General features: G+C 39.9%; 2 protein-coding genes across 5 annotated transcripts; one reads left to right on the top strand and one right to left on the bottom strand.

Moving 5' to 3' along the window:
• Nucleotides 1–288: 288 nt before the first annotated feature.
• On the bottom strand, nucleotides 289–25,868 carry dhdds (dehydrodolichyl diphosphate synthase). Of its 2 annotated transcripts, XM_067511439.1 has the most exons (11): nucleotides 25,830–25,868; nucleotides 22,464–22,559; nucleotides 5,363–5,426; nucleotides 4,883–4,959; nucleotides 3,797–3,913; nucleotides 3,553–3,695; nucleotides 2,744–2,860; nucleotides 2,521–2,622; nucleotides 2,312–2,426; nucleotides 1,550–1,657; nucleotides 289–1,020 (listed from the first exon to the last, which is right to left on the bottom strand). In XM_067511439.1, exons 4-11 carry the CDS (start codon nucleotides 4,943–4,945, stop codon nucleotides 778–780), a joined length of 1,008 nt encoding a protein of 335 aa, XP_067367540.1. In that variant the 5' UTR covers nucleotides 4,946–4,959; nucleotides 5,363–5,426; nucleotides 22,464–22,559; nucleotides 25,830–25,868; the 3' UTR covers nucleotides 289–777. The 2 variants fall into 2 exon arrangements, with proteins under 2 accessions (XP_067367540.1, XP_067367541.1); XM_067511440.1 differs by lacking the exon at nucleotides 2,521–2,622.
• ago1 (argonaute RISC component 1) lies at nucleotides 6,758–25,554 on the top strand. 3 transcript variants are annotated; one of them, XM_067511436.1, is made up of 19 exons: nucleotides 6,758–7,266; nucleotides 10,932–11,118; nucleotides 13,643–13,763; nucleotides 14,403–14,584; nucleotides 15,172–15,308; nucleotides 15,645–15,779; nucleotides 16,012–16,099; nucleotides 16,394–16,541; nucleotides 16,664–16,783; nucleotides 16,909–17,031; nucleotides 17,156–17,289; nucleotides 17,605–17,789; nucleotides 18,019–18,178; nucleotides 18,699–18,789; nucleotides 21,581–21,775; nucleotides 21,909–22,043; nucleotides 22,147–22,248; nucleotides 22,383–22,582; nucleotides 22,868–25,554. In XM_067511436.1, the coding sequence occupies exons 1-19, from the start codon at nucleotides 7,242–7,244 to the stop codon at nucleotides 22,974–22,976; spliced, it is 2,577 nt and encodes an 858-aa protein (XP_067367537.1). In that variant the 5' UTR covers nucleotides 6,758–7,241; the 3' UTR covers nucleotides 22,977–25,554. The 3 variants fall into 3 exon arrangements, with proteins under 3 accessions (XP_067367537.1, XP_067367538.1, XP_067367539.1); XM_067511437.1 differs by having other exon boundaries at nucleotides 6,761–9,056; XM_067511438.1 differs by lacking the exons at nucleotides 6,758–7,266; nucleotides 10,932–11,118; nucleotides 13,643–13,763; nucleotides 15,172–15,308 and having other exon boundaries at nucleotides 14,445–14,584.
• Nucleotides 25,869–26,381: the final 513 nt, after the last annotated feature.

The raw sequence follows: 26,381 nt of genomic DNA, 5'->3' as shown, positions 1-26,381 counted from the left end.
ACTGGTAATTTATCAATAGTACAAACTACAGAAAAAGAAAAACTTCAGCATGGCCCATGTGAGTGTGACACGATCCAGGTGTGCGGAGCATTTTAATGTCATACACTTGTTAAAGTAGAGCAGTAGAGAGTACTCCTTTACCTGCTATACACTGTAAGACTATAGCATAAATACAATACTTGAGTAAATAGATGTGATATTTTTCTGTAACTCAAGCTTACACATTAGATACTGAGGGCCGTATTTAGGCAGTGCCATCTGGGAACTCATGACGTGGTATGCAAGGAAAAAAATTAGTCATCGTTTATTCATATCTAACATACAGTAATCGATTTATTCTGTTCAAAAACTAGTTTTAACATCACACTCAAGACCACTGTTTGTGGGGCTCAACAAAAATACAAAACTGTACTGATTTATCTTAATCAGGGTTATTGCTTTGGAAACATTTCCAAAACAAGTGACCCATGAGTTTCACTCGAAGAATATGATCTTTCAAGCAATTGCATGCATTTAACATACAATGTACAATTATTTAACTACATCTTGAGCAGATGTTAGTATTAGAGTTTTTAAATCTACAGTCATAAATATCAATTATTCTACAGCCCCATAGGGGTAAAATTGCCCTCTCATCTTGTACAAATCAGCAACAAATTGAAAGCATTGTCAGTCACTGTTCACTCTTCCCTTTTCCACAGAAGCCCTTTTGGGAAGAGGACAGGAGAGGTTTCCCCCCCAACTTAACATTGTAGGTTTTTTTCCTTAAAAGCATTACTAGGTTAGGACAGCTTTGCTACATAAGTCGGTGAAGAAGGAGTCTCTCTTGTGCTTGAGCAATTGTACAAATTCCTGAACGCGTTCTTCCCGGCAGGCAGTGTAGTGCAGCAGTGCTTCCTGTCTTCTCTGGGCATCGACAGGTTTTCCATTCCCATGATGCTGCAGGTGTTCTGCAACACAGGAACGATCCGCCTCCAACTGCTGAAGGGCCTGATGTTCTCGATAGAGGTCTCTGGCTTTCTGAAATAAAACACGAGTAACACTCCAGTTAGCCGTGCATAAGTAGTACATGCTTTAATTACATATTTGAAAACCATATGCCTTTTATTGATGACAATATTGTAAATGTATAGGGAAACTACAACAGTCAGTACATGCACAACAGACAGCGAGGTAACAAACTAGCAACACTTGCCCAAGATATTTTTTTTATTTTTGAAAAAATTCTTCTTCTTTTTTTTTATTAATGGCATCTCACACTTCTAGTGTCCCATGTGTATATAAACTTGTTGAAATGTGGCAAGGGCAAAAAATGTCATGTTTATGTGTTGCAGTATGACGAAAACCCAGGAAAACTGGATTGTCAAGAGTCACAGATTCTCACTTACAGTAGCTCAAAAGACACCTATGAGGATATCTGGTGTATGACATTACAGGAGAAACAAGTTAAAGAAATACCTTCGACAGAGGCACAAAAAACATTAATTAGCTAACTTCTTGCATATACTTTGCAATGCGGATTTCTATGACAATCAAATCATATCTTTACCTGAATAGATTTGTGATTTAACTGATACTGGAGAATGGCTTCACACAGGTTCCAGAAAGAGTACTCTGGCCACAGAACTGACTGAAACACTAGACAAGAGTGGGAAGTCTGCAGCATGCAAGATAAAAGAAAATCAATGCCTCAGAGGAGAAAGTTTAAGGTGTGAGAGATTATAATGCTTTTGCAGTTGCAATTATTACAAAATGTAGTCTATTAGATCTATACAGTCCATAATAAATGTATTTCTGCTTTGGTGGTTAAAACTTATGCTCATAAAGGTATTTATAAAAAGAAAAACTATCACTAAACAGTGACAGAAAATAAATACAGTTAAGCTATAAAAGGTATTACAACATTATAAAATGACTGCTGATTATTTTATTATAAAAATCCATCATTCACTTCTCATCTATGATTGATGCCATATTTCATATTTTAAAATGTTACTGCTCAACCTTTCTAAAGCCCAAAGATTGGCAAAAAGTCTTAATGAGAAATAAACAAATAATAGACTTGTACATTGTTTGATTCACATTCCTTTCACTGGCTCTTGCACAGACACATTTAAAACTTAAAGCCTTGTTTTAAATATTGTTTTTGAGGTGAAAACTGCCAATGTTAAAGTTTCTTTAATTTGAATTACTAAAAACTCAATATCCCCAATATGATAAACATGAATTTTTTCAAAGTTTAAGGGTGATCGCTTAACAACTCTCATTTTTACTTCCTGTAACTTTTCCATGCACTCACTGTCAAGCTCACCTGCCAAAGGAGGAAGTCGCTGAGGCGCACCTCTCCAGAGGTGCGGATGAGCAGATCAGGATTGGGAGAGTTGTTGCTGTACAGACACTCACTTAGCAATGCCTCTGAAACATCACTGAGTATCACAGAAACACACAGACTGCTTGTTTAAGCAACACCATGCTAGAGTATTTTTTTATGTTCTATGTCACAATTAATGTATTGTTAACCTTGCTTTAATCAGGCCCTGCTCCACTCCCCAAGCCATTTCCCTGACTGCATTAGTGATTTCATATCTTGATGTGTAGGCAAAACAGACATTCAGGAAACATCTGCAAAATAAGCATATGTAGAATTGTAGATAGTTATATGTATGTAATATAATCCGTTTTTTTGTGTAGTAAGGTGGTAAATATGAGTCACTAAAGAAGCAGAAGTATAAATTAAACATACTTATTGTGGGACCTGGTTGTGATCACAGCTTTAGCAATCAGCTCTTGAAGGTCAAGTGGCAGCATATTCAAGTCACCCAGCACCCGGATACACACACCATGCTTCTCCAAATTGTCCCTACAAATGAAGAAAGACAAAAGGCTTTTGAGGAAAAAAAGAAAAAGAAAAAGTCCACATTTTCCATCCAAAGACAAACAAAGGTGCCTCCACACAGAAAGTTATACAAAGTAACTGGTGAGTCAAAATTTTAAGTAGAGACATTTTGTACAGTGTCACTGAGTGTTTTGAAAAGTGCCTATAAATAAAAATTATTATTATTATTATTATTATTATTATTAGTAGTAGTAGTAGAATAAAACATTTTTGATATTAGGATTAATTGATACTCTCAGATTACTCAACGTGTCACTGCACCACCACAGTCCACCACATAACACATGTGGAATTACTTATTCAAGTAATTCTGTTTTCAGAATTTCTGCAAAAAAAGTTATAAACATTACCTCCAAGGCAACATTTATGTAGTGAACTTAGCTACTGTACTGTCTTTTGGGAAAGCAATAACTATAAGTGTATTTTATTCAAAATGCATAAGCAATCAGCACATGTTTAACAGGTGGTTTGATTCATTTTTGAATCTCTGAAATATAGACTTTTTTTTTACCTACAAAGCAGTACATGAGCACTGCATATGGTTCCATTCAAATTAAGGAAGCAGTGAATCATATGAGGCATAAAATATGACTTATCCCATGAGCAACAGCAACACATAAAAACATGTAAAATTATTATAACTCCTCGGAATTCACCGTTCCTCCAGTAACCGCTCAAATTTCTGCCTTGCCAGCTCCATCAGTCCATCAACTTCATCTTGAGTGCGCTTAAAATTCTCAATGCTGAAGGCGTACACGGTAACCTCTTGGATATTCAGATGCTTACACCAACGTAGCGTCTGGTCAGAAAGGGACAATGGGTTACACATACGTGACCAACATATTTAATCCTCACATGATGTGTTTGATAAGAAAAGCTTTAATCCCAATGCAAGCTCACCTCAGCCAGCTTGTCAAAACCTTGCATATGCCCTTCCTGGCGTTCCATGTTCTTCTTACGTGCAAAGCGACGGTTGCCATCCATGATAAAGGCCACATGTTTAGGCATGGGTCCTGCCTGAGAGACACAATGAGGATCAGGATAAAGATATTTGAATATACTGTTGGAAATGGTGCAATTTTAGTCGTGCAATGGTACAAATATGTCAATATCTTAGAAGTAATCAGGGAACAAGTGTCATCATTGACGAAGTCATTTTTAACTCTTTGTCAGGTGAATAAGCAATTTTAAAGGCATGAAATTGGGGCTTAAAATGTATGAGTTTACAGAATTTACTGCCATTATATACACATAAAATTAAAAACACTTTAAATTGATAACTACAGATTATGATCCACAGGGTAATCTATAATGAGAGTAAGTAGCTATGATAACTGCTTATGGGTGACAAACAATGCAGCATTGTAACATTATACCACCATTTTAGTTTGTGCCCTTCAAGTTTTACCAATTCACTGAGATAATCATTCATATTACAAAAATACGTGAACAAAGTTATGTTTTTTTAAAGTCTGCAGGCTTCAGAAGCTTGTTCATTTGATAAACACAAAAATAATAATAATGTAATTTGCCTAAATATTAGTATATACATTTTAAAATCCTTGAATCCTGTTGTTAACACTGTTTTTAAAGTAATCATAAGAACCCTTAAAGATTCTTCTGACCATTTGAATAAGTACAAACATCCCTTTAAAACAGAATAATTCATATAAGTGATACCACAAAAAACATTGTATTTTTGTTTCAAGCTATAATGCTTGAGCAGATTTATTTACTTACCCTACCATTACTGTGTTTGCTTGGCAGTGGTGGTAGGAGAAGGGGAATTTGTCCAATTGTGATTTGCACAATTCAACATTTCTTCATCTAGCGATTCAGAGCCAAATAGTCTATGGGGAACTAGGGTTAAGTGTCGATTTTTCAAATACTCCTGGGTATTTCTTTTTCAGAAAATACTGAGGTGATTAAAATGCAATGACAATCTAGCCAGATGGGTGAGACAAGACTGGACGAATTGAATCTTACCTTTAGTACGTTGGCGGAAATCTTTTCCAGCAGGTTTAGTTCACCTTCCCTTATCCACGACATTTTTAGCCTTTAAACTGTGTGACAATAGGTGATTAAAGGGGGTTTAATCATTTTGTGAATGTCAGGTGTAAAAACCCCACTAAGCTTGTCAAAAACAAAAATTGAAATTAGTACCTAACATTTATGAGTGTAAAATGGACCGAATGTCACGAGACTTTTTGTGGCCATTAAAAAACGTGTCATTTTACATGCAATCTGATTGATTTCTCCGGTAACAGCCAGCCTGGCTCACGAGACATGCAATGAACTTAACGTTAACAGCTATGAGGCTGAAAAAGCACAAATATACGGGGTTCGAAAGGTCCACAAAACACCTGCTCTTCGTGGTGCTTCTTTCATTCAAACTATTACACTACACGACTTTTTACTCACAACATTACTGTCATTTTATCACATTTCACAGACCTTCCAACTCACCGCTTTTACGATGACGACCTCTTCCGCATTGAACTCAACGACGTTCCGACGTAATGACGACTTCCTGACAAAGAGAAGTTTTTCAAAATAAGTAGACTGGCTGAATATCAAATTTCCTCTGGATTTCGTAGGCAGTTATTAGTTATTAGGGAAAAAACTGCATGTTATTAGGCCAAACTTATAGCTTTACGGCTAACTTATTATCTCATAAGAGTACTAAAAACTACAACTAAGTGCAAAATCACCAATCTAAAATTGATCACAAACTAATTCAAAAACAATAAAGATATTCAAAAGGACCACAAAAAGACCCATAGCAATAACTAATGTCCAAAATGACCACAAACACTAAAAACAGCCACAGAGATGCTTAATGGCTCTGAAAATTTGATTAGGTCTGTTAGGGCTACATCGGCACTTTGGAGTCACTGGGGTCATTGTCTGTATATTAGCACTAATAGAGGTAAGGTTCTTTTTGTTTGTTTGTTCGTTTGGCTTTTTTTAAATGAGTGTGAGTGGTGCATATGTGTGTTATAAATGAGTGTGAGTGGTGCATATGTGTGTTATATGGACCTTTTACCCTTAAGTCTGACTTAAAGTTTATCTTCAAACTCCCACAGAGAGTTGATACAACCAAAACAGACTCACAACAGCCACTGGATATAAACTGACATATTTGTATTTCACTTGAGTATTGCCCTTTTTTAAATAGGCTTTTAAATACTTTTAGTTGAACAAATAAGTAATAAATTCCTCTCTTTGCATTTTGGCTATTAAAAGATCCCTTCTCAATACTCTCTCAATGCATTTCAATTTAAATGAGGAACAAAATGCGCTTTCCTCATTTTGTGCAAAACTATATTTAATTAGAGGTTAATAACAACAATAATAATAACTTTTTAAGATCTTTAGTAGAAATATGCTCTAATTTTCTGTGTGAAGAGATGCTGGTAAAGGCTCAATTCTTGAAAAATGCATAACTGACCATTTGTGTAATTGTAATCAGCAAAATATATATGATATAGTAATTACAATAAACTCTATCAGTAGCAGCTGCACTATTAAAGTGATTTACACTATAATGAATCACCATTTAGGATCATTATCTTAATATAATAAAATTTTAAATGTTTGAAAATCCTTCATTGTGCACAATTTGGTCTTTTACTTTTGTAATTGTATGTATATTTTGCTGATAATACTTGTATTTTTACTCAAGTAACAATGAATTAAATTGCTTAGAAGATAGTTTTTAAAATGTGGTATTCCTTCCTTTGCCTAAGTCAAAGAAAACTCTGTGTATTTGATTCACTGCTGTTATATTAGGCTTATTACCTATTAGCATCTCTGCAATGCAGTTCCCTATTTAACCTCTGGGGTGTGACAGTAAGTTCATCAACAGTCCATTTGCACTTTTTAATGGCAAAGAAGAAGTTTCAGATTTTGGGGGGTGAGGGGCTGGCCTTTTTTGTTCCGCTGGAGAATCCTGCTTGAACGGTGAGCAGGAGCACAACAGACCGACAAGAATTCACAACGCCGCCGACAATCGGCCAAATCACGGCGGCAGGAGAGACCACACTGCCCCGGGTAGGAAGAGCAGTTCGAGATAAGACGGTATCGCCCTCTAGCTCTGCCGAGACAAGCTCCAGGGTCAACGGGCAGGCAAGCAGCTGGCAGCTATCACCGTTAGCCTCAACTCCTCTGCGGGTCTGGGGGGTTCTGGTAGGGGCAGGGGGCGGGGGTACACCGAGAAGAGAGGAGACTACACGCCGAGAGGAGGGGGCTGGAAGTCTGAGACGCTTCCAGCCTGAAGGGGCCGGCGGTTTGGCCACAGTACCCCGGACTAGCTTGCTTGTACCCGCGCGGCTAAGTGAATGGGATGGAGCCGGGACCGTCTGGCGCTGGTAGGTTATTTTTACTTGAGATGTTTAACATACGATCAGTCCGGTTCCCAGAGTTATGGCTGCAGATGTACGCTGCAGCTGACATAAAAAAAGGAAAACGAAGGCACCGTAGCCTGGCCCTTAGCATCAGGGGGATGTACACGGAGGCTCGGTGACAACCTCGTCTGTTGCATCGCAACGTTTGGAGAAGAGAGATTAAGAGACGGAGGGTCCTCCGGCTACACTTTGTAGAAAACGCTATTATTTATGCAGATTTATAGCCACAGACAAGCCTTTTGAAGCGCTGACAATCTCCTCAGCCATGCGCGGGGGCAGGGAGGTCGTGGGAATCTCGGTGAGGAGGGACGAGGTGAAGCCCGCCTTCAAGCAGCAGCAGCAGCAGCAGCAGCAGCAGCTGGCTACACCCCGCAGACCTGCCTCCCCTTTCTCTGACAGGCTTGTGGTTCCTCACACTGTACAGGTGGTGTTTAACACCTACACCTTACATCCACACAGCAGGGACACGAGGATAGGCCTAACATCTGCAAAGACAGATGAATTATTTATGTGGAACCAAAAATAATCTTCAATGGTGATACCTGCACATCTGCTGTTGAAGATGACTGTATCTGTTTTTTTAAACATGGGGGAGTGAAAAGCATGTATTTGTATGTGGAGTTTTGCTCAGCCGTCTTAACTTTCAGATTTACAGCCAGTGCTTATCAGTCCAAGAGATCGTCTTTATTTGTTTTCTTAATGACACAGAGTTGTGGGCCAGCAAGTTCAAAAACAAACTAGGTCGTGTTTGACTTTATGCCCAGGACTGAAGTCCACCGATTGTTGACGATTCGGAACCTTGGTATTCATAATTCAGCCTTGAATCTGTCTTACACATTTATAAGGCTGGGTTTATGTTCAGAATGCTGTCTTTTTTGTACACGGGTATTGACAAGCACTCTAAGGCCTTACTGTTTTTGAATTCTCTGAATATCTTTAAACTGTCTATACTTGCACTCATAGGCCTGAGATTTTAATGATGTTGTCATTCTAGCTGCTAAACATTGAAGTCAATTCAATAGGCTTGTTTGTATTTACTTTCTTAACTGGGAAGAGCCCCGGGGCCCCTCATGTCAGAGTCTGCCTTTGTTTTGTAAGTGTCGTGATTCAGTGTGTTATTTTTCCAAGATTGAGCTGATTGCCATGTTTAGCTTATGGTCAAGAGCCAATTATTCAAAGAGCCAACTAGATTGGCCAAAAACAATTGGTGCATAATTGGCTGTTCATTCTCATTCATGTACTTGGCCTGATGTGATCTCAGAGTAAACAAGTAATAGTTTTGAGAGATTTTTACAATTTCAGTGTGTACTGGCTTTTGAGTTTAGTAGCTCTCATCTATGGACATTAGCTACACACACTGTAGATGTGCTAAAAGTCAAAATAGAATTGTTTAAAAGTTTCCTCTGGATGTTCAGAGACGTAAGATGAAATGTACTGTAGGTTGGAGTTTGACAGAAGGATCCTACAACAGGCAGGTTTTCCAGTTTGCCATTACTAAATCAAAATAAAAGTGCATGTCCCCCTAATAAAACTTGTAAGTGGCCATGTCCGTGTGACTTGGTCTTATTGCTTGTTATGTCATTATGAAGAGCGTAAATAGTGAGCGTCTTCATGCTGTGATGCAGCACCAAAGCTCTGCTTTAAGTCTTACCGCCAGGGAAAGACTACTATTGTCTTGGGATATGTGAGAGCGCTGGCTCTGCTTCTCACCATCTGCCTTTACTGGCACGAGGGCGACGTGTGTGTCATTTTGTGTGAGTGTACACTCGCATATTCTCTCTCACACACACACACACACACACATAATTTATTTGCACGTAGAGTATTATACCTAGTGCCTGTTTATCGTGTTTGTCAGATGTGTTTTAGCCAAGTGTGATTCTGCACGTAGATACACACCCTAAGACCACAGGACGAGCATCTTTCTATTTTATTGGCTAATGTTACTGTTCTTGTCAGTTTGGCCTTCTGAAGGCTTAGTGAACGTATGACTGACTGGTATGTTTGGCCCAAGGGTGTTTATAGGAGCTATTTTAAGTAAGACTTTTTTCAGTTGGGATACCCAGGGACCTTAGCCTGATGTGGGAACATGCCTAGTGCAGGGCCAAAAAGGCCAAGGTCTCTTTAGCATGACCACAGTGGCATCATACCTCCTCCCAGTTTCAACAGCCCTACACACACACACACACACACACACACACAGGTCCCCTGATATCCATGACAATGCTGTGTTGCCGTGGTGTCTCCATGGTGAGGCTGGGAATGTAGAGGGGGGCCCTGTGAGTGTGTGTTCGCTGTAGCAATCGCGCTCCCTCTGTTGTACACCCGTGTGTTTGTGTTTGTGTGTGCGAGTGTGAGATGGAGGAGCAGGGCAGCTGGGGTCTTTGTTGTGGTGGAGGAGGGCTGTTCTCTAGGGACCCAGAGGTTAAGGCACTGGGCCCCTTTCAGGCAGGAGTCACAGCGAGCTTCACATCAAGCACCCAGTTTAGGACCCCCTCTGTTTTAGACTCCTGACTTGCTCAGACTTGTTTTTAAGATGCTAGACATGGACACTGATAATCTCTGATCAGTGAGATTAAAGTTTTGTTCTGTGGGTTACAGGCTCAGATGAAGCTAATGCACACACAACACTGAAAAGTAATTGCTATATAAAATGTGTGTTGGGTTAATAAAATTTCAGCAATTATGAAAATAACATTTAAAAAAGCCATTATATATTCCCAGACACCTTTTAAGATTTTGTATCAGTGCACCTGTTGAAAAAAATCTTAACTTCAGTACAACAGAAATAAACAATCCTCAAACAACCTAGTAAATGTTTGCCATTTTTGCTGAGTTAATTATTTAAATGACTAATAATCTGAAGTGTACAACTGATATAACAAAACTGGAGTTTCTGTCCTGAAATGAAGAGGGTCATTATAAATTGCATGTTGAAGACTCAGACTAACATGTTATAAATAACCAGAGCGAACACAAATGAATCAACCGTTCCACCACTTTGTGTAACGCTATAAATTTAATTTGTGTCAGTGCTACATCAAGGCATTTTATTCTAATGTGTCCCTTTCTTCTCCCTGGTGTAATATCGTCCTCCCCCTCTCTCCCTTGTCCATCCTTGTCTGGTTATTTTACCGCCTCATTTTTTTTTTAACATGTCAATATCTTCCTCCATCAACTCTATATTTACTCCCACATTATATCGCCCTCCTTTTCCCTGGCTCCCAAATGCAAACTTGCTGCTTACCTTTTTCCTTTTCATTGTTTTTTGTCTTAAATATCCTTTCTCTCCCTCTTCCTGCCTTCCTGTCCCTGACGCTCACCCTCGTATACAACTGTCATTTCCACTTGGCCCCTGCCCACACTTCCTTCCCAACTTATGCCCACATTTCTCACTCTCTTTGGCCTGTCCTCTGCTGTTCACAACCACTTCCTTTACCACCTCCTCACTTAACCACTGTTTATCTCTCATGCCCTGCTTTTTCTGTGCCCTTCCTCTGCTTTAACTTGTTCTTTGTCTGTCCTCGTTTTGCCTTTGGGCACATCCACTTTCCTCTTTCCTACTCTTTTTGCTCTATACCTCGTCCGCTCTGTGCTTGTTGATGTCTCGTCATCCCCTGTGCATCCAGTGCCCATGGGGGTCTTCCCCCCACCCCTGCAGCAGGTGTTCCATGCCCCCCGCCGGCCAGGCATGGGTACCGTGGGCAAGCCCATCAAGCTGTTGGCCAACTACTTCGAGGTGGAGATCCCAAAGATGGATGTCTACCACTATGAGGTGGACATTAAACCTGATAAGTGCCCACGACGAGTCAACAGGTAACCTGTTTCTTTTTTCCCTTGTATGTTAGCTCTCATGTTAAACAAGCAGGTGAAATGTTAAAACTGGATAATGAAAGCCCAACACCTTAAAGTTATTTTCAGGCACTGAACCCCCAACAGCTCATCACCATCCCCAGCCGGGGCGCCAGTCCCAAATCCGGTAGAAATCTGGGAAGTTTGCGTCAGGAAGGGCATCCGGCTTTAAAGCTGTGCCAAATTAACATGCGGACATACTGTGGCAACCCTGAACTTATGCAATAAGCCATAATGACCAAAATAAAAAAACAACATTTAAAAATCAGTATTTGCTACTTTTAACATTACCAATGCAGTTAAGATTTACTCTGCTTTATATACAAGCTTAAAGGTCTGTCATCATCTTTTTCTAAATATTTACCAGAACTTAAAGTTGTCTGCTAACATATAAATGAATGAAAATGTGTGAAAGCCAGGAAAGTATTGAAGTTCGATATCCAGCCCTAAAAATATGTCATTTACACAACGGACTCATATTATAGTTATTGGACAACAACGGAGGCTTATGGCACAGATGAACAAGGTACCCTTTGCTACAGACTGACCCACTGAACATATGTAGAGTAGGGACATTGACGATTTTAGCAAATATATGAGGACTGTGGTATGATTAGTTTAAAAATGTAGCCTATAAGCTTCTGTTAAAATCATACAAAAACATCCTTTCCTATTCCTACTTTGAATAACAGGAATACAAAGTGAAACAAGTCCATGGTTCTGTGCAGAATCAAGCTAAAACACTATGGCACGCCGTCATTTTGAGTCTATAAAGCAGTAGGAACCTTCCTCTTCCTGCAGTAGCTGTGCCCAAGTGACCAAACTGGACAGATGGCCATGTCAAAAGTGATTCTAATGTACTGACCCTTTCAACTTAGCTGTTGTCTTCATGCTGCAGATGTGCTTTAGGCTCTTGCATTAAATAGTTGATTCATTTTGTGTGTAATTTATTTTTAAAATCTGTTTTAGAAGCCAATGATTTGAATAGTTTGAAGATTATTGAATGGAATAAATCCACTGTAAGTGTTTTTTCAGTCAGTGTTGTGATATGATGCAGGAGCTAAATGGAGATTTCAGAGAAAAATAAAACAGCAGGAAAAACAAGAGGAATCTGGGTTTTAGGCTCAGCTTCATTATTAGCTTTATTTCATCTATTAGACCCTAAATGTTTTTTACTGGCCCTGTTAATTGTCTTTTCTTGTTTTATATGTTTTATCATATTTGTTTCACACTGTCATGAAGGTATAAATGTAATTTTCCCCCTTTGCTCAAAACTTTCTCTGCTTTCAATTCCAAACCTTAAATTTAGCACTGATGCTTTTGGCTGTGACTGGCTGTCAACAACATGTGATTGCCTATCGTGTTCCATAGTTGTCTTTTGTGTAGAGTAAAGCGTCAAAGGTGGGCCAGGGGCTTTTCTGGCACCATCCCTGTCTGTCAGCTGTCAAGTTTACAGTCCCATTGTGGCTTGTGGTCTGTTGAGTAATTGTAAATGGATAAAACTGTTATCCATGTCGCTATCCAGCTAGGAAACCTGGATTTAGCACTACCTGAAAAGAATAGCACTGGTGTATGTGGAAGAGTTGCATCTGGCTGTTTGGAGCTAGATATTTCCAAAAATGCAAACATGCTAATAATAATTTAAGATTTGTGAAACTTTTATGCTTTATATGCTTGAACTTTTTTTTCATATTTCCTGAAGGGGAATTGAGTTTTGATCTCCAAACTTGAAAGGCATAACTTGTCATGTTTTATTACTGTGTACTAAAGCAGTCTCAATCAGCACAGAACTAAAGTCATACAATATTTTGTTGAATAAACAAACACATTTTTGTTCCAATCCCTGAAGATCCACCATCAAGGGGAGGCCCTTATGCTTTATTCTTCTAATTAAGAGGTTGTGAACAGAAACAGAAACACATAGCAATTCTGTACTCTCCTGTTTGTAATTACGCACAATTGGAGCCCTCAGAGAAGTTGAAACTCTCAACGAGAATCTCTGAAAATCGCAAATGCTTGTATTCTCTAACAATCAGAGAGGAGGCTTTGAGCTTCAGTCCTCTACGACTTTAAAGTTTGATACAAAGGTTCCAAGAAGGCATGCAAAGGTCAAGCCCCTTGACCTTTTCCTCCTCACATCCCCCACACTCATATGAAGGGCGAGGCACTATGCACTGAAAGGCGCCCCCCCCCCCACGCCCTCACTTTTTTTGTTCCTGCCTCTCCCCCTGTGACCATGAGATATTGCTCCTACCAGCTGTATCCTGATTAATCAATATTCACCTCAAGTACTGCTTCCCCTTCCTCCGATCACAATAGAGCATCCTGATCGGGGTGGGTTTAATTGGCAGGGCAGAATCTTTTTGTTTTTGATTCACATTAATTCCAAATTTTGTGGGTGTGTATGGGTGTGTATGGGTGTGTATGGGTGTGTGTGGGTGTGTGTGGGTGTGTGTGTGTGCGTGTGTGTGCGTTTCACTTCCTATAGGGAGGTGGTGGAGTACATGGTGCAACACTTCAAGCCCCAGCTCTTTGGCGACAGAAAGCCAGTGTATGATGGCAAGAAGAATATCTACACGGTGCTAGCACTACCGATTGGAAGTGAAAAGGTGATTTGGTTTTGAAGCTAGACCCTCTGTTTCACTGCTGGATTGTACCATAATTCCCAACTAATTCCTCCACAGGGATCAGTCGGGTCTATCTTAAGTCCTGTTTGGACCCCAAACTGTATATCCCAGGGGAGAAAGTGTTGTTAAACTCACTGAGTAGCATCCAGCATTGCTTTTTAATCTCCTGCAGAGCCCATATGTCTACCCGAGAATGACTAACTACAAACAGCTACTGTTTTTGTTTGGCTTTTATGGTATTGGTATTTTTAATACTTTTACCTCCTGGTTGGAGACTTGTAGGTTTAGTGTATATATGTGAATAAGAGTTTTTTTTTTTCTCTTAATATTTGAAAATTTCCAGACTACTTACTTGCTTTTCTGCTAAAACAGGAGATTAATACTTTTCTTACATCTGTCTGGAAATTTTAGGCCTCAGCCAGAGGCTAGTTAGCTTAGCAAAAGTAATGAAACCAGGAAAATGCATAGTCTCACAGTGTCCGTGTAACAGTGACGATTCTACACATTTTGTGAGTGTCTGAGAAAAACAGGTTAGCTGTTTTGCCCACGTTCATGAATATATTTATCTTTCTTCTACATCCTTTTTGTTTAGTTTTTCTCATTGTTTCTGTCCTTGATCAGGTGGATTTTGAGGTAACCATACCAGGCGAGGGTAAGGACCGTATTTTCAAGGTGTCTATCCGTTGGCTGGCCAAGGTGTCATGGCGCCTGTTGCAGGAGACTCTGATCAGTGGACGCCTGCAAGTTCCCCTGGACTCGGTTCAAGCCTTGGACGTAGCCATGCGCCACCTGGCCTCTATGAGGTAAACCATAGGAATTTTTTGTCTTAGTTATATCAGTACAGGCACAAACACACATGCAGTAAAACACCCCTCTTCTGTCTCAATTTTTTTCTAAGACACATGCATGTATGTCTTGAAACCAAATTAGAAAAGCATGTTCTGTCAAGTTGAACGTGTTAGTTGACATTGTAAGTTTGCAACTTAGCGAGGTCAACTGGGTTGTTACATTCATTAGAATCAGACCATCATAGCTTCAGGGGCCAGGCTCACTAAACCAAAGATGCCTTTTAGCTGAGAAAATGTGCACAAAACAATTCCAAGTAATGGAATAACTGTAACTGATTACTTAACTTGAGAATGGTCGAAATGGAAATCTTTAAGCCACAGAAAACATTTTAAAGCTTCTTTAAATGGCTTTTCTAGTAAATATAATACTGTTCCTTCCTTCACCCATATTTTGTTTTTCTTATTTTTTCTAATGTTTACCAAGGGTTGACTTATTTTAAAAGCTCCTACATTAGAAAACTTGACTGGACATTGAGTCATTCTGTCAATTCAATCCGCACATTCAGTATTTTCATTTACACCTCCCCACTTCCTCAAATTAGGTACACTCCAGTGGGCCGTTCATTTTTCTCCCCACCTGAAGGATACTACCACCCACTGGGTGGGGGTAGGGAAGTCTGGTTTGGCTTTCACCAGTCTGTACGCCCCGCCATGTGGAAGATGATGCTTAACATTGATGGTGAGTCAGAGACGGCAAGCTCACCAGAGAGCGTGTAGTCAGTCAGTGATCTCAGTGTGTTTTTCCTGACACTACATGACTAGGTGGAAAAAGCCTGAATGAAATGTAAAGCCTACTCTGTGACCAGGAAGAAGTAAAGAAAACATTAATGATTTTTAAATATAATTTCACAAATATAGGCGTCTGCTGTCCTTTCTATTGGTGACATAAATCTTGCCTTAAATACTGATATAATTATTTGATATTTGTTAATGGTCTGGACATCCATTCATATTTTTTTTCCAAGTTGCTTTTCTGAGTTTCATGAATTTATTCATGCTCTCTGTCTCCCTCTAGTGTCAGCCACAGCCTTTTACAAAGCCCAGCCTGTAATCGAGTTCATGTGTGAGGTTCTGGACATTCGCAACATCGATGAGCAGCCCAAGACTCTCACTGACTCGCAAAGGGTCCGCTTCACCAAGGAAATTAAAGGTGAACTACTGGACAGTACTAAAAATACCTTTCAAATCTCAACTGAAACAGATTGACTGACTTTACACCTGGCAGTTGCAGTTCTGTCTTCCTAGACCTTTAATCGTTAATTATTGCTATTCCCTATTTATTTTATTACAGTAGAAACTTTAAATTGCCTATTACTCTCTTGTCTGTGTTTCTGTATCTGCATGTGGCAGTTATTATATGTTATTAAACTTATTGATGGCAGGTTTGAAGGTGGAAGTAACTCATTGCGGTCAAATGAAGAGGAAGTACCGTGTATGCAATGTAACCCGACGTCCTGCCAGCCACCAGACGTAAGAACACAGGCCGCATCCAATTTCATTCCATAACATTCATTTAGTAGGATCTATGGTAGACCTGAACTCATAAAGGAATGGGGGAAATATGCAGCATTGAAGGATAAAGCAATTGTTCTTCTTAGTTACCAAAAGTAAAAACGGGCTTCAAATCAGGAGTGTGAAGGTGATGCACAGTAAGTCTCAAAATCTGTAAATCACTGAGGCAAAGGCAACATCTTTGTCTTTATTTTCATATGATACATATATTTATGTTCCTCATTTATTTTTATTTATTTATTTTTAAATCAGGTTTCCCCTCCAGCTTGAGAGTGGGCAGACAGTAGAATGTACAGTGGCCCAGTACTTCAAGCAGAAGTACAATCTGCAGCTAAAATACCCCCACCTACCCTGTCTACAGGTGGGGCAAGAGCAGAAGCACACCTACCTGCCCCTGGAGGTGAGAAAGGGTTCTGAGTTTATCATTTAGATAGGTCGGTTTTAGGTACATGTAGAATTTGTACACAGGGATAACTGACACAAAAGTAATGAAATAAATTCATTTGGATTGACTCGTTCCAGGTGTGTAACATTGTAGCAGGTCAACGGTGCATCAAAAAACTGACAGATAATCAGACCTCCACTATGATCAAAGCAACGGCTCGATCTGCGCCCGACAGACAAGAGGAGATCAGCAGGCTGGTGAGTTGTAGAGGCAACTGGTGGGTGGGGGGGTCAGACAGTTTGTTACATGGTATAGAAATGTGTGACTCATTGATTTGAAGTGTAAGTTACCAAGGAATATATATGTCCTTCACTCTTTAAAGATGAAGAACGCTAACTTCAACCTGGACCCATACATCCAAGAGTTTGGGATCAAGGTGAAAGATGATATGGCTGAGGTGACGGGCAGAGTGCTCCCCGCCCCTATCCTGCAGTATGGAGGACGGGTAATGGTTCACTTATTAATATCATTTCATTTGTGTTTCAAATACGACTGCGAGAGTCTAGGAGAAGGGAGTTGTCTTTTCAAACTGTGGTGTGCATCACTTTTCTGGTCCCTTTCTTCCACAGAACCGTGCCATAGCAACCCCAAACCAGGGAGTGTGGGACATGAGGGGGAAGCAGTTTTATAATGGCATTGAGATCAAAGTGTGGGCCATTGCCTGCTTTGCCCCCCAGAAACAGTGCAGAGAAGAGGTGCTTAAGTAAGTACCAAAGAGTACTGGGAGGGAGGACAGTAGTCAATGTAGAAAAAAGTAGTGTATGTAGAAAAAATGGGTCTCACACTGTACATAACTGTGATAGACACATTCTTTTATTTATATTTAACCCAAATACAGTTTTTCATTTGACATTTCAATCACCACTATCGTATCATATTGCATTCCTATTAATATATTTCCTAACAACTACTTCTTATAAATGCAAAGTGAACAATTAACAGTAAAGTGATCACTAATCTTAGCTAGCTTTAGATTGGTTTGCTGAATTGGGTTTAAATTGCTTTGGTTTCCTCTTAGAAACTTCACAGATCAGCTGCGTAAGATTTCTAAGGATGCTGGGATGCCGATTCAGGGTCAGCCATGCTTCTGTAAATATGCCCAGGGAGCAGACAGTGTTGAGCCCATGTTCAGACACCTGAAGAACACCTACTCTGGACTGCAGCTCATCATTGTTATCCTACCAGGAAAAACCCCTGTCTATGGTATGTTGTATTTTTTTTTTTTTTTTTAGATACAGGCATCCTCCTCATTTTGCGCAGAAAAATAATTTCATTACATAACGATTTCATTATTTTAGGGTTCCAACTCTATTAATAGAAGAATGTTGTGTGGGTTGATCATTAAAAGCAATCAAGAAGCATTACAACTGATTATTGAAGCTGTGAACCACTCAAGATGCTTCATGTGCCATTTCCAAAATTTCACTTTCAGCTGAGGTAAAACGTGTAGGAGACACTTTACTTGGTATGGCCACGCAATGTGTTCAGGTGAAAAATGTAGTAAAGACATCACCTCAGACCCTCTCCAACCTCTGCCTCAAGATTAACGTGAAACTTGGCGGCATCAACAACATCCTGGTACCTCACCAACGGTGAGTTCCTTTCATAAGCATTCATGGCTTTTGTTTTCGATGACTGTGAAAATCTCTTGCAGCATGACAAAACTCAGAAGTGAAATGATAGTTGTCAAAAACACTGACTGACTAAAACAAGGCTAGTGCCACAGTTTCTTGGTCTTCACTTAAACCAAGGATGCAAAAATACATTAATGTCATAGATTTAAATAAGACCTTCCACAAATATATGGTGTAATTGTATATATTTTAGAAATATATTGGCTTTTATTGATAAGAAGGGGCTTCTGCAATATTATTATCAAATTTTTTTAGTGATATTTTTATTTAGTGTCCTTATTAAAAGTTTATATATGCAGCAGCTTACAGGGTGCAGTGAATGTTGACGTATTTGAAGCCCAGTAAGTCCCCGTTGGATGAACTACATTGACACTTCTCATTATTTCTGCTTGTAAAGATAATTTAACTGCATGAAATCTACCCTGCACTGCTTATGACAAAGTGTAATTTGCATCTCCTCCTCCATTTACTCTCTCAGGTCAGCAGTGTTTCAGCAGCCAGTTATCTTCCTGGGAGCAGACGTCACACATCCCCCTGCCGGAGATGGAAAGAAGCCCTCTATTACTGCTGTAAGTCCCTTAAAGAACACCCCTGTTGTACAGCACAAGCACAGGAAAAGTGAGGGGGAAAAATTGTTTCCCATAGAAAGCCAGGCCCTTTGTTAAATATGGGGGTATAACGTAAGCCAGGGTGTTAGTAGCTTTAAATCTGGAAAGTTAAGGGCGTGAGCAGAAAATCGAGATATTTTTTCAAAGGCTCAATTATAGATTTGCCAAGTTGACACACTTGAGACAAAGGAATATTAGCTTTTAGGACCCGAAATTCTTAAATTTCTAGCTTAAGACAGAAGTATTTATCTCAACTTCACCAAAGCTACTTACAAGTAAGGAATACACACCAGGGGCAACTTTGTGTTCAGTGTCAGTGTTCACCTTTGACATGTGGCCAGGAGAAACTGGGCCACAACGGAACCAGTAAACCTGTGGTTCAGAGACAGCCACTGTAACAACGGTTCCATAGCTGTCATAAGCTGAAATACTTGTTGAAGTTAGGAGTTGGACCTATGTCATCTGGGCTCTGACACTGCCAATCATTTAACCAATAGAGATATAACTGCACAACCCAGTTGCTTTTCTTAATAGAGTATCTGTGTTAGTGTCCATTACAAGAGTAACAGCATTTTAAGACACATTGTTGCTCTTGGTGTAAATACACTGACAATTGAAAGAAATGTATAAACTTCACAAAGTTTGTCAGCATGAGTGTTTGGCAAATTCTGTCCACTGCTCAGAAGCATCAATACTGCAGCTGTATCAGCCTCATCAGAACTATATCTGGTGAATAGTTGCCTTTAATGCAGTGAATTGTTCAACACAGGAATTTAAAACTTAATCTGTTTGTCAACCTGTTTCAAAGTTGTAAAATCTTTAAGTATATAGCTGAGAGAAAATTAAAAACTAAAGTGTTTGCGGTCAAAACAACAATTGTACGTATCGCCACAGTTTGGTGTGATCTCTTTGACGGCAGCCCACATGTTACGCTCGCACAACCACTTTTTATTGGTAAATCAAAAAAAAGATCACGCACATGTAAATGATGCAAATGACTATGACGCCATAGATAAGCAAACGCACATCATTGTGGTTGCTTAGTGATACTGCCAGCAGTGCTGGAAGTAAAAGCCTCCCACAGCCAAGTATAATTAAGGCAGAAGTGCTTTAACATTTGATTCCAAAATGAAAGAAAAATAATAAAAACACTTAAGAGCAAATATGACATCACAGATCATCAGTTTGACTGAATTCAGTAGATGACTGTAGATGAAAGAAGGGGAAATGAATATATTGATGAATAGAAGAAATTCAACACCTTGGGCTCTGGTAACTTTGTAAATCAGTTTGAAATTTTCATTAAAATGATCAGTACCTGTGTACTCGCAGGGTGACCATAAAACCTGTCAAGCAATCTAGAGAAAGGATGAGAACATCAGGTTTTTTTATTTTCGGATTACATTATTGGTAAAAGTCCTGATGCGCCCTGTTTCAAAAGTAAATTTTAAAGGAGAAACGTCTGCAGTCAATTTGATGTTCTGTTTGGGGGAAAGAGTATTAAGAGAGGAGTTAATGCGAGATAAAAGGAAACAAATGGCTCATCACTGACTCACGTTCAAAAAGGAAATGACGTCAATTCCCGTCCGCCCTTGACCTCAGCTTGGCTATGGTTGGCTGCGTTGTTGCATAGCAACTATGACAAACGCTTGAGTCACACACAAAGAAGATGGGATAGGAGAGTGGGTTTCTCTGTTTTCCTGACAGAAGAGAAAACTGGTGAAAATCATTATTGTGGTGCAGCGTAAGGATTTTAGGGAGAAAAAAGAAATGGTTGATGTTGAGCTTCCAACATTTCCCAATCAAAACCTTTAGGGGATGCTAATGTGCCAGTATACACACACACACACACACACACACACACACACACACACACACACACACACACACACACACACACTAGGACAAACCACTCATGCCTGATATGCAGAGAATAAGTTTTTAGTAGATTGATCACGTTCATTGTTATGAATATTTTTATGATTTTTTTAAGTCTGTGGGACCTATGTTTGTCCGGCAATATCTCAAAAACTACTCATGGTAACATGATGAAACTTTGTGATTAGCTGTCCCATGATGAAATGCTTCACATATTACAGTGTGGTCTCTATAGCGCCACCATCTGGCCAGTAGTAGATGTTCTTCCACATGTTTATTTGACATGCTACTCGATCTACACGCTAGAAACATGGTTCCAACTCTGACATGTTAAGCACAGTGACAATTGTAATGTCATAATTGTTATGAATATTTGTATGAATTTTATTTTGAATGCCCGTCTACGAGAGCTATCTTTACACACCAATATCTCAAAAACTACAAATGATACTGTAAAGAAACTTGTGTACAGCTGCCCCGTCGTGAAATTATTCACATATTACAGTATGGCCTCTATAGCATCACCGTGTGGCCAATGATAGAATTTGCAGCGTCAACAAAACAACCTACTTTCATGAAACTGGTCATACGTGTAGGTTTCCACTCTGCACACGCCTGTGCAATAACATACAGGTTTGCAACTAGGGGGCACTACAGGCTGAAGCCATCGCCTTATATCTCAAAAAATAACTGTCAAGAGTAGTGAAAGTTGGTACGCAGTTTTCTTTTACATTTGTTTAATTTCTACATTATTCCGTGCTTCAGTTTTGCCAGCAGCGATAGGAGCATAGCGTCACCTGCTGGAGAGTTATGGTGCTGCAGTTGTTACATTTATTTTGCATCTGATTTCACTTGGGTTCCCCTTCTCATCTAGGTGGTAGGCAGTATGGATGCTCATCCCAGCAGATATTGTGCCACAGTGCGAGTCCAGAGACCCAGGCAAGAGATCATTGAGGATCTGTCATACATGGTGCGTGAACTGCTAATTCAGTTCTACAAGTCGACCCGATTTAAGCCCACCAGGATCATTTTCTACAGAGATGGAGTTCCTGAAGGACAGTTACCGCAGGTATGGTATCGTGTTGGTTGAAACTTTCATGTTGAAACATGTTAAAATGATATGTAATATTAGTGTATTATAATTTTTCCACATAAATCTAATTTTATCAGCATAACTGCTAAGAAAATTACTTTGTATGTAGATTCTCCACTACGAGCTCCTGGCCATCCGAGATGCATGCATCAAACTGGAGAAAGACTATCAGCCAGGCATCACCTACATCGTGGTGCAGAAACGCCACCACACACGCCTCTTCTGTGCTGACAAGTCTGAAAGGGTTGGCTTTGTGTTTTCAAAACACAATTCTTTTTGAAATCATGTAATTAGACATAACTGTTTTTTATGTTTAATAATAACCATATTGTGTTTTCTTTTAATAGATTGGAAAGAGTGGGAATATTCCTGCAGGAACTACAGTGGACACCAGCATCACTCATCCCTTTGAGTTTGACTTCTACCTGTGCAGCCATGCAGGCATACAGGTAATACTAACAGAAACTAAATGCTGTAGTGCTCTTGGGTAATTTTGGTCTATAGTTTACAGAAAAGACTAAAGAGTGAATGATATTGATTGTTTCACATAAGGGCTGTGTGTGTGTGATCGCTCTGTCTCTAGGGTACCAGCCGGCCGTCTCATTATTACGTCCTTTGGGACGACAATCGCTTCACGGCTGATGAGTTGCAGATTTTAACTTACCAGTTGTGCCACACTTATGTGCGTTGTACCCGCTCGGTCTCCATCCCTGCTCCAGCCTACTATGCTCGTCTTGTGGCCTTCCGAGCCCGCTACCATCTGGTGGACAAAGAACATGACAGGTTAGTGTGGTTATAAAAGACATAATGTAGAGACTCTATGAAATATTGATAGCCTGTTACTCCAGTTTTGGTTCACAAACATTATATGACGCACAGCAGTTACAAACCTTTCACGTTGAAATATGGATTTAAATATGGCATTAGCCTTCTTCTTTAAAAAAATAAATAAATAAAGTAATTAAAAACTTATTTTCTTTCTTTATCACAAATGTATGAAATATAAAATGTATCAGCATTAATAATTTAATAATCAGTTCATCTTCTCTCCCTGTCATCTCTCTAAAGTGGAGAGGGCAGTCATGTGTCTGGTCAGAGTAATGGTCGGGACCCCCAGGCACTGGCCAAAGCTGTTCAGATTCACCACGACACCCTGAGGACCATGTACTTCGCCTGAGCCACACCAAGCATCACCACCATCTATCCCTCCCACCTCATTTCTACCTGAGTGAGCAGAAAGCTCACCAGCACCACCTCATCCTCATCCCTTATTCCCAGTGACTGCCCACTACACTTACTTTACAACCTTGCCAGTCACTCACCCAAATCCAGGAACCATAGGCCCTTCAGCTGTACGGCAGAGTCTACAGCCTCATGCACTCAAAAGGTTATGAATATTCTTATTGTTGTCATTTTGTTGTTTTTACTTTACCAGGACTATTGTTCTTTTTATGTTGAATTTTTAAAATGTGGGTATTATTATGTATTGTATTGTACGCTACCTTCACACTCCTATGTATGTAAGTATGCAATATGGATAGGAGGAAGATGGGCGTTAAAAAGAAAAAAAAATCCTGAAAACTTTTTTAACTGCCACCACGATGCTGCCTCTTTACCTATCCAAGCGCCAGACTCCAGTGTTCCAAGCCCCTCGAATATGGGGATCCTCCAGAGGGGTGGTACTGAGCACGCACACTTACATGTATCATTTTAATGTTGTCATGAACTACATTCATGTTTTTTAATGATTTTGAATAATGTTGTTTTTTTTAAACAGCCTTGAGGAACCTGAGGTATGGTACATTAGCACTTAGTGTTAGCATGTAGGTGCCACCAGTCCTACACAAAGAGTTAGTACATGTGAGGCTAGCCCTCCAGTCTTTATATTAGCAAAGACAGAAAGAGCAGGTGTAGCATATCATAGACACAGCAGAGAAGTCCCACCGCACTCTCTGTGCTGGTTGGCCAGTCCCTTAGAGATTTAGCCTATAGCGGCAAGCTTAGCATAACAATAGAGGGAACATTTGCATAGAGTGTATCAAATATACTTGCACCCCATGCACCTAAACCAGCATTATTAACCAGCCAAACATGATGCCAACCAATAAAAAAGGGGCACTTAAACAGGAAGATAATCTTTGATTTCTGTATGCATTGCTCCTTTAGGATACACGAGGCACTTTTTTTTTTTTTTTTTTTTAGTTATTGATTTTTGTTTACTTCAAAATGGTGAGACTTGTCCTTAGGCTTGACACTAACACTACCTTGACGTTTTCACACCCACACTCTCATAGCTAACAAAGAGGTAACTAAGGCAATAGGCAAGGTCAACACTCCTCTGTAGATTTGAATACAGGCAAATATAGCCTGTGATCACTTAAGTGCTGCAAAGCTGAACTCATATTCAGCAACTGACCTTGCTCTGATCATTCTGAACATTCCAACATGTATCAGATGACGCCAACTTCCACCCACGCACTTCTTTGCGTACCTATACAAACCTATTCTGCACCTATTCTATTCCATTCCATTCCATTTTTACACAGAGCTCTTCCCTCTGCAGGCATTTACTGCTCATTGCCTGGATAGCAGAAGCACACACACATCTTGTGCCCTCTTAGTCTCTTTTTAAGCACGTAGAGACCAACCTCTTCAAATGCACTTGTCCACTCCAACCCTGCCTAATCCATCCCCCTGTCCATCATGCCCTTCTATCCTTCCCATTTGTTACTTTTGACATGCAGCATCTCCTTCAACCAATCCCCTAGATTGTGTTAGCCAATTTCCATTGGTGCTCTGTGTGCATGGGCGGCACAGATAGGGGATTGCTACATTGGATAAGATGGGCCAGTGTTACTACTACTTAATATGCCCATTCTTTACATCTAGTGAATTTCTGGATTATTGAAAAAAATGCATGTAATTATTTTTTATGACTGGATATTCTGAGCCACCTTATTTGGGTTTTCTTAGAGGTAGGAGCCTTGCGCTCACCACTGCCTGTCAGTCGTTTTGCCTCGATTGTGTAATAGTTATAAAGACTGCTTTTTTTCTTTGTCATTATTAATATGAATATTGTGACTTGTGTCAAGAGTGTATCCTCTAGAGGGCACTGTGGAGACAGTCTCAAAATTCCACCTCAGTTGCCCTTTAAAGCGCCTCAAATCTTGTCTGACGGTCAGGGCCCCTTTGAGATGAAAGATCAGATAAGTTAGATTTTTAAATCATGTTTATGAACGTGCATAATCAAAATGCCTTTGTACACCGTTTTACTGATCCTTCATTGTGTCCAAGGTGATTTGTATATATATAATATTAACCTGTAATGTATTTTGGCCCACCAGTTGCTGGGTCCTTCACAGTTGGGGGACAGTGTTCTACCCCTCATTCTTTGCTTAAAACAAACTAACTAACTAAAAAAAAAAATCAGTCTGGGATCATTTCCCAGTACAACTGAAACCAGATGCAGTTCTTCACTCACTGAAGTCACAAAGCACCTTGCAAAGGGGGAAGACGAAATGGCAGTCACCCTGGAAATGCATCATGTGGACACCGGAGAGTCCACTCCTCTCCTCACATCCTCACTGACTAAGCAATATTGAAGCCACTGATCAAGAACAGTCCTTGTCATAGCACTTCCCAATAGATTTGAATGAAATGAGATTGAAGCATACTATTTTGGCTCTGTATGTGATAGTATGGGAACTCTGTTGGGGAGGGTTATTTTTTAAATAAAATAAATTTGTTTTTTATTACTCCTGGTGCCTATTTTACTTGTTCATGAAATGTGCCTTTAGGATTTTGAATGGAAATACTTTTACATCATCTAATGCAAGTCAGAACATAGAACAGAATGGAATTTAGCTAATTAGGTTCATACATTTTACAATAAAATAGGCCTAAAGTTCCCCAGACTCCCATTAATACAATATTTACAGCTAATAATTTATTCATTGTGATGTATGTGAGATTTTTGAAATCCATGTCATCCACTAATGTATTCACTGCATAAAGTGAGCGTAGGTTTTACCTTTTAGGTGAAGGCGGGGTTGATGGTTCTGACGTCCGGTGACACAGAGCCCACCTCTTCCTGTCGGTGTCAGAAAGCAACTTCACCATATTTAGCTGGCTTACCGAAGCTCCGCAGAGTTGATCTGTCAACCAGGCTGAAAATCCTGACACGTATCGGCGGATCCAGCCTGGTGTTGACAGCTTAATTTTCGCACTGGGATATAATCTACAGAAGAGGACGACGTTGGGGTACCGTGCTTGGGGAAACGAGGCCGCGTTAACGGCTCTTTTAACGCGATAAAAGTAGTCGTCTGTCAGAATTCCAACTATCCAACAGCCGAGCTAGTCAGCTAACGCTAGCTAGCTAATAATTGTAGCTACCCCGACGGTCGCTGTGCCGTAGATTGGGATTCATGTTGTTTTCGTTGCTGCTTTGCTGTCGGTATGAATTCATTTGGACTCGGTGACCCTGCTGTGATGATATCCTGACAGCTACTCTGGTCCCTTCTAGTTACTTTCGTAAGCCTGGCTAGCGAGCTAACTTGGCTTAGCTAGCAGGTTTCCACTGGCA

The sequence above is a fragment of the Channa argus genome, chromosome 7 (assembly GCF_033026475.1).
Source record: "Channa argus isolate prfri chromosome 7, Channa argus male v1.0, whole genome shotgun sequence".
Classification (NCBI taxonomy): domain Eukaryota; kingdom Metazoa; phylum Chordata; class Actinopteri; order Anabantiformes; family Channidae; genus Channa; species Channa argus.
Note: the sequence above shows the minus strand (reverse complement) of the source record. Positions and strands in the feature narration are given on the sequence as shown.